Source organism: Dendrobates tinctorius, unplaced genomic scaffold (genome assembly GCF_039654945.1).
Source record: "Dendrobates tinctorius isolate UK_male_01 unplaced genomic scaffold, ASM3965494v1 ptg000018l, whole genome shotgun sequence".
In the NCBI taxonomy this organism is placed as follows: domain Eukaryota; kingdom Metazoa; phylum Chordata; class Amphibia; order Anura; family Dendrobatidae; genus Dendrobates; species Dendrobates tinctorius.
Window position 1 is genome coordinate 17,356,261 of NW_027361686.1, and position 12,736 is coordinate 17,368,996.

At 45.5% G+C, this 12,736-nt stretch overlaps 1 protein-coding gene across 9 annotated transcripts in view; it reads left to right on the forward strand.

Moving 5' to 3' along the window:
- The window catches only part of LOC141082564 (epsin-1-like), a 141,678-nt gene that overhangs the window by 91,484 nt on the left and 37,458 nt on the right, over nt 1-12,736 (forward strand). For 4 of the 9 annotated variants that reach the window (XM_073566512.1, XM_073566517.1, XM_073566519.1 and 1 more), the window contains 2 exons: nt 6,957-7,093; nt 10,410-10,481. In XM_073566512.1, the coding sequence (XP_073422613.1) occupies nt 6,957-7,093; nt 10,410-10,481 (209 nt within the window). The remainder of the gene's footprint in view (nt 1-6,956; nt 7,094-10,409; nt 10,482-12,736) is intronic. The other 5 variants (XM_073566518.1, XM_073566521.1, XM_073566516.1 and 2 more) reach the window with 3 other exon arrangements.

Below are 12,736 nucleotides of genomic sequence, written 5' to 3' on the forward strand. Positions count from 1 at the left end.
GCAGATAATCCGCGCGGAAAATTCCGCACCGTCTGCACTGCGGTTTTTGATTCCCATAGGGAATCATGGTACTGTACACCGCAGCAGCCAAAACCGCTGCGGAACCGCAGCAAAATCCGCAGCGTGTGCACACAGCCTCACACCTCTTGCCATGTTAACCCTCAACACACCACACCGCCTCAACACACACTCCTCTCACCTTTCACCTCCACTCATGTCCACTCACTCTTTCACTCCACATACGTTCCTTTCTCTCACTCCGTTTCTCATACTCACACCGTCATCGTCGCTGCCCCGACATCTTCCTCCGCCGCCGCGATCCAGGATCCAGACGTTCTCCAGGCCGCCGACATGTTCTTGCGGGATGCCATCTTGGATTTCGTGAAGTCCCGCGATATTCAAGATGGCGTCGCCGCAACAACATGTCGCTGGCATTGGGCGACATCGGGATCCAAAATGGCGTCGGCGTAATCTCGCGAGATTTCGCCGACGCCATCTTTTTGGATCCCGATGTCGGCGGCCTGGAGAACGCCTGGATCCTGGATCGCGGCGGCGGAGGATGATGTCGGGGCAGCGACGATGACGGTGTGAGTATGAGAAACGGAGTGAGAGAAAGGAACGTATGTGGAGTGAAAGAGTGAGTGGAGGTGAAAGGTGAGAGGAGTGTGTGTTGAGGCGGTGTGGTGTGTTGAGGGTTAACGTGTGTGTGGTGACGTCACCGGTTACAACTGGACGGAAGTTGTTACAACCGGAAGTTGGTTAGGGCATTTATTATTATAGATATATTTCTTCAGGTCATCTCTTGTAATGCCCTCAAATATTTTGCACACTACAGATGTCAGGCTTACCGGACGGTAGTTGCCTGGATCCACCTTACCTTTCTTATATATCGGTACCAACTCCGCCATCCTCCAGTCCTGTGGCACCAACCCTGTTACAAGAGAGTCTAAGAATATGAGATACATCGGTCTGTTAATTACTGAGCTCAGCTCCCTCAGTATCCGTGGATGAATGCCATCTGGGCCGGGGGATTTGTCAACGTTTAATCTGCTCAGTCGCAGGCACACTTCTTCTTGTGCTAAACTAGTTATATCAGGTGGTGAACTTTGATTTTTGCCTTGTTGAAATACCTGATGGAGGGGGGCAAAAGTTTCCATGGACCTCTACTGAAGTCAGACCTTTATTGTATTATGACCAGTCTTGCCATACACCGTTTTATCAATGAATTTATTGTCAAAAGTCATCCATTCTTCTGGACAGGGTTTTGCTCTTGTTTAAACAATGTTTGTGGTGTTCTGTGTGTTTTTTTTTTTTTTTTTTACTTTTCCATTTTCTACATTCAATTTTGACTTTATAAATCGTGGTGTTTTCACTCTTGCCCCTGAGTCTCTCCCTGGGGCTGACGTGTAGTGATCACCTACCGGATAGTCGCGTCGGAGGCAAAGGCAGGTTTCCGGACTTGGCTTCCTCTGTCTGTGTGGCTGATGTTAAGGAAACCTCCCTCTGCTAAGAGAGCGGCTGCTCCGCCATAGCGATGCACAGGAAATAGCAATAAGATGTTACCGTAAGAGAATAAAAGGGAATCTGGAGGGAAGAGGGAATATATCAGGTCATAAGCTAGGGAGGAAAGCGGAATGTGCAGGGAGAGGGAAGCACACACTGCGCAGCATCCGCAGCTGTCAGCAGGAAGGAGACAGATCAGTCATGGGCTGTAAAAGGGGAAACACTAGAATGAAACTGCTAAAACACGAGCGCTGCCACTGGTGCACGTACTGGAAGGGAAAGCTCGGCATGAGAAAACTCTACAACTAGAAAGTGTAGCCTGAAACTTTGGTGCTTTCTGTTCAACTCCAGCTAAGCACCAGCACTGCCATATTGTAGGGTCCTTGTCATGGCCACAGGCCCATGCTCCATTGCTGCGGAGATATCCGTGTTTGAGGTGTAGTACCAGTCAGGGAGCCAGTTAGATCCTGGGTGGAAAGTTTTCATTATCGCGCTTGGGAATTAAGTCATAATCTTTACCTGTGGAGTAAATATTAACAGGAATCCCTTTTAGCCTCACCTACAAGAAGACCTTTACCCTTGATCATCTTATCTCGGAATTCTTTGTTGCCTCCTGGAAATCTATAGCGCTGTGGCCATGTATGCTGCGCCACCGTCACATTTACCATGTTATTGCCGTTCTAGATTATAGTTGTTGCAGTTTTGCACATTTGTGTCTATTCCTTTCTTGTGTAATGATTTTTTTTGTCTCCTTCAGGCAATATGATATTGTTGAGTTTAGGGCAGAACCTTGAATTTTTAACCCCTTTCACAACTGTATAATTTTTGGAGAGGAGACATCAGTGTGCCACTTCACCAACACAGATATGCAATTTTCCAGCACACCCCAATATGCTTTAACCCTGTCTCAACATTGAACTTACCAGTACCTTCAAGTGATTGTGGAGGCACAGGAGCGTGTACCCAGCGACCTCACTGTAGGAGCTCTGCTTAAATGACAGACAAGCTCCTGGGGCCGAAGCCAGCATCCTCCCTGGCTATTTAACCCTCAAAGTGTTACAACCAAAACTGATCAAAACATCAAGATGATTGGGAAGGGGCTCCTTAACTCTCTCTCTCTCACCCCATTGGCCACCATGCAACAGAATCTCAGGATGCCGTGGTAGTCATGGCAACCAGAGGTCAAAAGGCCATAAGGATAGTTCAACAGAAATACAGTGTATGTATATATATATATATATATATATATATATATATATATATATATATATATATATATATATATATATATATATATACACACACACACACACACACACACACACACACACACACACACACACACACACACACACACACACACACACACACCTGCACATATATACTAACAGTAATTTTGTTTAGGTGCCTATATAGCCTGTTGTGGATTTTGACGTGTGTTTAGGACCATTATCCATTTGTAGAAACCATACTCTTCCTCTTTTCAATTTCAGCTTTTTTACAGACGGTGTTATGTTTGCATCAAGAATTTGTTGAAATTTCATTGAATCCATTCTTTCCTCTACCCGTGAAATGTTCCTCGTGCCATTAGCTGCAACACAACCCCAAAGTATGATTTCTCCACCCCCATGATTAATGGTGGGTGAGATGCTCTTTTCCTGAAACGCTGTGCCCTTTCTTCTTCACACATACCTTTGATCATTGTGGCCAAAGTGTTCTATATTAACCTCATCGGTCCACAGGACTTGTTTCCCACATGTATCAGGCTTGTTAGATGTCCTTTTGCATACTTCTTGACCTCCACTGTTCCTGTTATCTGCCATTTCAGAATTACATTTTCAACTGAGGAAAGGGCAACTTGAAAATACTGTGCCATCTTCTTATAGTTTTCTCCTGCTTTGTGGCCTCCACCATTCTCAGAGTGCTAGGCAGTAGAGATGAGCGAATTTGATCGGGTCAGGGCTTATTCGGCAAGCTATAGCCGCTTACCGAATAAGCTGCAGAGAGAACCCGGCTTCCTGGATCGCACCGGCTGTTCAGCTCCGCAGCTGCATGTGTCGCGGTTGTGTGAAGGTTACAACACATGCATGGAGAGCCCGCTTAACAATTTACGGCGTACATGTTTCCAGTAACACAAGCTAGGCACGATACGTGGGGCACTACAATGTATTGGGCACTACAGTGGCATATTGGCAATTTTCACTGTGCAACACAGACTGTGTGCTTTTTTCTGGAAAACACCCGTGGAGTCAAAATTGTCACTACACCTGTAGATGAATTCCTTATTAGCATGTAATTATAATAATGGGGTCCTTTTATTACAGGATTCTGTTCTGAAACTTAGGGGCTCTACAAATGGCGTCCACAAACTATTCTAGGAAGACTTGTGCTCCAAGAATCAAATCGCGCTCCTTCCCTACCGAGTCTCGTTGTGTGGCTAAGCAGTACTGTACAGCACCTATGGAGTTATTGCTACATTGACGAGAAATTGTCTAACAATCTATAGCTCTGTTTTCACTAATCGCACTTGAGAAAATTTAAAATCTGGGACTAAAACTAGGTAAAAATGTAACTTATTTTTTCTTCACTGCCCAGTGGTATAAAGTTCTGTGACACGCCCGTGGTGTTAGTATGATCACTGCACCCCTAGATGAATTCATTGAGAGAGGTGTAGTTTTGTAAAATGGAGTCACTGATGTGCGAGTGGGGCTTCTTCTGTTCAGGCACCTCAGGGGCGCTGCCAATGTGTCAGATCACTCTGAAACTATTCCAGAAAAACCCACACTTCCAATTAGCGCTCCTTCTCTATTGAGCTTTGCACTTCTCCCAACCAGTAGTTCCTGACCACATATGGGGTATTGGTGTACTTAACAGAAATTGCATTGTGAAAATTAAACATTTGGGTCCAAATTAAATATTTTAGTGGAAAAATGCTATTTTTAAATTTCAGACCATTGTTAAATAAAAAAAAATAAAAATGTTTTCGAATTCCTTGAGTGCTGTAATTCTCAAAATGGCGTCACTTGTATTCTTTCTTTTTTTTACACCTTGGGGGCTCTGCAAGTGCGACATGGCATTTGCGATCTATTAAAGCCAGATTTGTACTGCAAAAGTCAAATGGCGCTCCTTCCCTTCCAAGCTGTTCTGTGTACCCAAACGGAAGATTCTGTGCAACAAACTGTGGGGTACAGTTTTCTTTCTTCTAAAACTTCTGAAAAAAATCAAATATTTCAGACTAAAGTAATGTTAGTAAAAAAAAGAAGCTGTCATTTTTAAAAAAATTTTTGCTTCCACATGGTTGAGCCTGCCCCGTTCCTGGCAGATAATGGCCAGGATCTGCTCTAACAGATGCAAGTGGAGCAGAGCTCCGACCGCCACTGATAACTTGATAAATGCCGCCATCAATCTCTGAGTGGCTTTAACTTAGTGCTGGCATGGAGACACATCGCTCTATGTGCCCATCGCCTGCGCCATGAAGTGATCACGATGCAGCAAGGGGGGGAGGATCTGTCATTACGGATCACCATTGAAACCCATCGTCTGTCCATAAACGTATGATCTATCAAAATTTGAAATAAATTAACCCTGTCAATTAACGGCATGCAGTTCAGGGTGTTGGCAATCTTATAGCCGCGGCCATCTTTTTTTGTCAGATCATCAGAGAATTCTTTGCCATGAGATGCCATGTTGAACTTCCAGTGACCACTATGAGTGATAACACCAAATTTACCCCTCTTGCGCCACAATCACACCTGAGACCTTGTAACACTGAGTCACATGACATCGGGGACAGGAAATGGCTAATTGGGCACAATTTGTCCATTTTCAGTGAGGGGTGTACACACTTTTTTTGCAAGCGGTTTAGACATTAAAGACTGTGTGTTATTTAGAGGGCACACCAAATGTACACTGTTATATACGCTGTACACCAACTACTTCACATTGTATCAAAGTGTCATATCTTCAGTGTCCAATGAAGACATGATAAAATATTTACTAAAGATGTGTGAGCTGTACTTACACAACACCCTATACTTCTTGCGATCTACCTCATCTCCAAATGTGCTTTTTTTATTGCGTTTCCTGTGAGGTCTTGTTTGAGAGGAGTTTTATGACCTCACAGGAGGCTGGGGCTGCACTCACTGCCCAGAGTGTCTATTGCCCCCTCCTGGATCAGGATGTCATTGGGGGGCAGCACTGCAGTTCCTTTCCTCGCCGGCCTCTGAAGCCATCCTGGATCTATGAGGATGGACCTTATGGGAGAGGTTTGCGCAGCGCCTGCACTCTGCTTCTATCTCCGCCGCTGCATCTAGCTATGAAAGCCATTGTCAGGGGGCGCCGCCCCATAGCTTCTAGCATCGTTATCAGGTGGCACTCATTGCTTCTAACTTGGCCCCCTGCTAATGTCATAGATATGTCAGAACTGCACTCGCCTCTCCCTCAGCATGTGTCACTATTGATCCAGGACATCTTCAGAGGGTACAATGATGCAAGAATAAGTAGTAACTACAGCGCCTCCCGATGATGTCCTATACCAGTATGGGCGATGGACGCTGTATGCAAGTGAGTGCCTCCTGTGACGTCCTGTGTGAGACTCCTCTCAAATGAAACTTCACAGAAAATGAACCACATTTAGGGATTAAAAAAAGGTTATTTCAGGCATCAAGATCCAGCATTAGAGTGTGTTCACACTACTTAGCCTCGCAGGAAGTCTTCTCGGCGGTGCAAATTCTTGCGGTGCTTATAATGACTCAAAAAAAAATGCAGCACTCACCCAATCCTGTATGAACTTGTGGTTTATTCCATTAAGTAGAAAACATGGTTACATGTAGTGGTGCAGGTGTCAGGGGAGGGATTCATAAGAATAGGAGACCTATGGCCGTTTCACGCCTTTCTGGCGCTTCTACGGGTCCATGCCGTGATACGGCCGTAGTCCGTCAGGTATTCTGGTCTTATAGACTACTCCCTTGGCATCTGCACCACCACATGTAATCATGTTCATACAGGATTGGGTGAGTGCTGCATTTCTTTCTAATTCTTACCATACATTTAGGGATAAAAAGACGTGTAGAGTATTTTTTAATAGCGCTACCAGTAATTACAAAAGTGGTTAAGGCTTGCAAAGGCATTTATAAGGACATTGTAGGTTCTGGATCACCCTTTTAATAGTTGTCTTTTTGCATACAGTGATAAAAGCTGAAACCCCAAATTGTGGCATATTTAGGGGTTGATTGCAAAGTCTTTTCTGTCACCTGTATGCATCAGCACTACCAGCACAGAAACTGACAGAACTTTTAATGTCAGGGAATCCGATCCATGTTATAAAACTTTTTGTTTTAACTTTGCTGATTAATACCGGTCACAGCAGAACTTGACCCAACATTTTTCCTGTAAGGACGCTTGTATGCATAGATAGACTTTGATTCATAAATATACTTACTATGTCTCTACAGCGTCCTCTGCTTCATCCACACTGAACCCAGCGACAGAAGCAGAGCAGGCCTGGCCTCAGAGCAGCGGGGAGGAAGAACTACAGCTCCAGCTAGCTCTGGCCATGAGCAAAGAAGAAGCGGAGCAGGTAAGAGCAAAGGTAAATCCAAACGGGGGGCTCTTGGGTTATTATTACTGTAGTAAACCTTTACATTTTACTATATACTTCCAGCTGAGAGCCAAGATCTTCTGTATCCAGTTGCCTCACTTTTTCCAAGGCACAAGTGGGAAAATGCCTGCAGTACAAATGCCTTGGAGACCACTTTTCCTCTATTATTGGTGTTTTGTACCTCTGTTTGGTGGACAGGGGGTCACAACTCGGAATAGTGTCACGCGTTTTGCATGATTGATTTTATTTATTAGGTTGAAGTAGAAAGTCTTTTTGTAAAGGAAGATTCACAAACCATTTTGAGCAAGATTTGAATGCTTTAAAGGGAATCTGTCACCAGGTTTTTGATCCCCCATTTGTGAGCATCATGATGCAGAGGCAGAGACACCGATTCCAGTGATGTCACTTACTGGGCTCCTTGCTATCATTTTTATAAAAACATTGTTTTCTCTGCAGCAAACCTAGCAGTTCTCTGAATGCAGAGCTCTGTATAACCTCACATTCACCACTGATTGACAGCTTTCTGCCTATGCACATTGTACACAGAAAACTGTCAATCAGAAGTGGGAGTGTGGTGGACCACATGGCAGCAGGCCAAGTAGTCCTCTTGTGATAATCTCCTGCTGATAAAAACTACACTGAGCAGACCAATAAGTGACACATTGCTGAAATCAGGGTTTTTGTGTCTACATCATCCTGCTCTCAGATTGGATGGCAAAATCCTGGTGTCAGATTCTCACTACAGGGGGTTTTCTTAGATTTGACAACCTGTTATCCCATCTACTTGAGGGACCCCCAGCACGACTTTCAGGGGTCAGCAGGCCACTCATTATTTACCAGCCATTGCTCAGTACATTATGTAGTGGTTGTGCCTAATATTACATCTTTGTCCAATTCACTTCAGTGGGACTAAGCTACAGAAAGCTGTAGTATCGGACATGGCCGCTACAGAATCGGTGGAGCTGTGGCTGGTCAGCCGTAAAGGGAATGTGGCACTGATCAGAAATACACCTTCAATATTGAAGTCTCAAAAAATGCCTTTAAATGGATCCCTGTAAAATGGAGTGGTAATAGCTGTTGTACAGCACTTGTTAGGCTATGTGCACACACTGCGGAATTTGCAAAATCCGCAGGTAAATCCGCATGTCAGAAGACCTGCGGTTTACCTGCAGATTAGGCTGCGGTTTTGCCCTGCGGTTTATCACCTCTAAAATGAAGGAGATGGCAAACCGCAGCAGAATCCGGAGAAAAGAATGACATGTCCATTCTTTCTGCGGATTGGAAACCACAGGCAAAAATTCCGCACCGTCTGCACTGCAGTTTCCGTTTTCCACAGGTTATAATGGTACTGTACAACGCAGTAGATTGTGCTGCTGATCCGCAGGGCCAAATCCGCTGCGGATCCGCAGCATGTACACATATCCTTAGGGGGGATTCAAGAGCATTATAACATTACCATTATAAGGCTCTGCTCATAATTGATCATATCTAAATTGGCCGAATAATGACATTTTACTTTAAAGCTTGCTCAGGTAGTAGAAGTGTCAGTGACGCCCAGAAACAAGATGTAATACATGTGCATGAGGAACACTGGCCAGAAAGAATGTCTAGTGAAACGTTTAGGACTAATAAAGCACTGGTAGATGTTGGGACCTATTGACGCCCACCTTCCATGCGTCAGCACCTTAAGATAGAAGGCTCCCATATCCACTGTACATGATGTAAGGGCAGATTTACTAGGCTGGAGGCTCCAGAATTCTGGCTCCTTTTGTGCTGAATAACTTCCGGATATGCTTGGCACCAGATTTATTATAGTTCTGACCCTTTTTTTTTTTTTTTTTTTTTTTACCCCCCCCCCCCCAACAGACCATTTAGAAAAGTGACTAGAAAAGAGATTGAAGTAGAAGTGTTTTACAATGCTCCAAGTTCCAGAAACATTTTTACACAAATTATTGGCCTAAAGTAAGCCCCCACGAGGTGGCCTGTGCAGACGTTTGGGGCATCTTCTGCCTCTCCTGGGCTGTGCACTCCCCCACTTTATGTTCATAATATTGTTTGAAAGAACTTATTACTTTAATTTTATTTTCAAAAGGTTCCGTAATATTCAGCAATCAACCTCAGGCCGGGATTCAAGAGCATCACTTTGTGGCCTGATCCTGACACAGGAATGTGTTCCTTGTGTCATCGTATCATCAGAGCTGTGCTTGAAATCTCTTCCAGTAGCCATTACAGAAGGGGGCTGGCTTGGCTATTCAGCCCTCATCACACATTGTTCTGGCATAAGTCCGTAAATGGAGCTGCGATCCCCGGGACTGAGGCTGACAGCTGAAGCTTCAGGCATTCCCTATATTCTGAATATAGAAGTTTCTTTATAATCCTATTATGAACACCTCCAAAAGTCATCTTATGAAGAGGGGAAAAAGGCATGTGAATTTATACTACCCAATGTATAGTACAAAGTGTCAAAAGTGTTTCATTCACTTATATTGTTTCTGAAATAAATTGGACCATGGTGATGAAAAGACACGGAAACCTTTCGATGTGTACACGAGTTCTGTTCTTGTCAGCATCCCCACCAGGTCTCCTAACACAAGTACACTTGGGTACTGCGGTGCCATCAGAACGCTCTTCTTGTGATGCTTCATTAAATCATTGAGTAACCCAGAGCTATAAGCAATATTGTAATTAAATCTGTATTTCTTCTGTGTGAAGGTTTTCTACAGATGATTACCATACAGTAGTTCCAGTTGAAGGTCAGAATCTCCAGAGTTGTCCATATAAAGCCAGTTGCGATTTGTACTTTCTCCATCTTGATTGCGGCCCACCTATATCTGACAGTATCTGTAGTGGTTCTGGCCAGTGGAGAGGAGCTACCTACAATTCCTGTTCTGGACGTAGAGAAGATAGTGCTGTCCTCCCCAGTTTCATGATAACTTTCCTTTTTCTCCTTATCTACCATTACCAGCATGTGCCTATTTTTTGCTGATTTGTTTTATGGTTCTGTTACATTTATACATCTGTATTTTCTTTTGTTTGGTTTCTTAGTTTTTAGTTTTGTGCCACAATATACTCAGCTTCAGTCAATTTGTTTTTCTGGATTCTACACGTTTTTTAGGCAAATTATATGTCTCCCATTGTTAGATGAAGTTCTGCGTTGTGTGCCACGTGCAGACCTGAAGCTGTGGTATATATGTCAGTACGTGGTCTTTTATCTCACCTGTCTTCATCTGCTTTCATTCCATTGTGTTTTTACCCTTTTCCCCACCTTGCTGGTGTTGTGTGCTTTTATTTTGTTTTTCTTTCCCAGCCCCCTCCTGTGTCCGAAGAGGAATTGCAGCTTCAGCTTGCACTTAGCTTGAGCAAAGAGGAACATGACAAGGTAGAGCTGACCACTTTTTCTACCAAAACCCAATGACAATCGCCATTTTTCCAGTTAATCAGTCCCTCTCAATACCTCTGCTGCAGTTTATGACCTAGTGGATGTAGGCGCTGTGCAACTAATGACCACTAACATTCTGCTTCCTTCTGCTTATCTCGTGGATTGAGAGCTGGAGACCAGATCCGTCAGCGTAATTCAGTGGTTTACTATGCCTTCTCACTGTTAGGAGTAGTCACCATCTACTATTCTAGTAGATGGATTAGTCTTTAGCGTGAGCCACACATGACCTTACATACAGATTCCTTTTATTGCATATTCTGATTATTTTCTGATCGGATAATGTGTTTTTATTCCACACATGTAATCACTCACCTCTGGCCATTCAAACAGCAGGTCTCCACTTAATAAACTCTTGTGGATATGGAAGTCACTGTTCTAGGGGCCCTCAGCTGTCGCCCCTCTCTGCATCAAACAGGAGCTCTGGCGTCCACATCACACGTGCTGGGATACAGACTCACACCCTGGTGCACACAGATGCTTTTGTTCACGAGATTGTCTAGCTGTAGAATAATATCTGTACATGGATTTGCAATAGAAATCTATACAATTAACTAATATACTTAAATTAAAAACCCATTCTTGTTAGGTAAGTTAGGCAACCCCTCTGATTTCTGTGGGGTCAGATGACCATCCAGTGTTTTAGGCCAACAGATTATGTTGAGGATGTAAAGATCGGGCATTAAGAATTCCGTTGCACACAGTTTTTGCCCGGACAGGAGATAAGGAGATATACACAAAGCCATTTAGAGCTGGGAGAGAGATGGGTATCTGATCGTTTGCCCAACAGCCATCTAATGTGTATCGCCAGCTCTAGGAAGGTTCCTTGATCTCAAGATTAAAGTTCCGTCCTGGGTAGAGTTGAGGGAATATGTTCGGAAATGATTGCTGAACCTGAATTTGCCATGTTTATGCCATATTGGTACCCTATTCTTGCCGAATTTATGTTTGACAATCCGTTCTGAACATTCATTTCTACTCCCATTAACTCCAATGAAGTTTGTCTGTGTTTGGCGAATATTGCAAATTAAATATTCGCCGCCGATCATAATCGGAATCAAATTTTTAAAATTTGTTCAACTCTATTCCTGGGCAGCCCCATATTCAGCTTGAGCTCAACACAAGAGCAACTCCAGGGTTGGCATGTAAGCCATGCTGTGTATGAAAGGGAGAGGGTGGCTGACTGTGTACCGTTTGTGATGGAGCAGGGGGCTGACTGTACTGTCTGTGATGGAGCAGTGGGCTGGCTGGCTGTCTGTGATGGAGCAGTGGGCTGGCTGGCTGTCTGTGATGGAGCAGGGGGCTGGCTGGCTGGCTGTGATGGAGCAGGGGGCTGGCTGCCTGATGTAGCAGTGGGCTGGCTGTGATGGAGCAGGGGGCTGGCTGTGATGGAGCAGCGGGGCTGGCTGACTGTGATGGAGCAGCGGGACTGGCTGACGGAGCAGGGGGGCTGGCTGACTGTGATGGAGCAGGGGGACTGGCTGACTGTGATGGAGAAGTGGGCTGACTGACTGTGATGGAGAAGTGGGCTGGCTGACTGATGGAGCAGTGGGCTGGCTGACTGATGGAGCAGTGGGCTGGCTGACTGATGGAGCAGTGGGCTGGTTGACTGTGATGGAGCAGTGGGCTGGTTGACTGTGATGGAGCAGTGGGCTGGCTGACTGTGATGGAGCAGGGGGGCTGGCTGACTGTGATGGAGCAGGGGGGCTGGCTGGCTGTGATGGAGCGGGGGGCTGGCTGGCTGTGATGGAGCGGGGGGCTGGCTGGCTGTGATGGAGCAGGGGGCTGGCTGGCTGTGATGGAGCAGGGGGCTGGCTGGCTGTGATGGAGCAGGGGGCTGGCTGGCTTTGATGGAGCAGGGGGCTGGCTGGCTGTGATGGCAGGGGGCTGGCTGGCTGTGATGGCAGTGGGCTGGCTGACTGATGGAGCAGTGGGCTGACTGTGATGGAGCAGTGGGCTGACTGATGGCAGTAGGCTGGCTGACTGTGATGGAGCAGGGGGCTGGCTGACTGTGATGGAACAGGGGGCTGACTGATGGAGCAGTGGGCTGGCTGATGGAGCAGTGGGCTGGCTGATGGAGCAGTGGGCTGGCTGTGATGGAGCAGTGGGCTGGCTGTGATGGAGCAGTGGGCTGGCTGTGATGGAGCAGTGGGCTGGCTGTGATGGAGCAGTGGGCTGGCTGTGATGGAGCAGTGGGC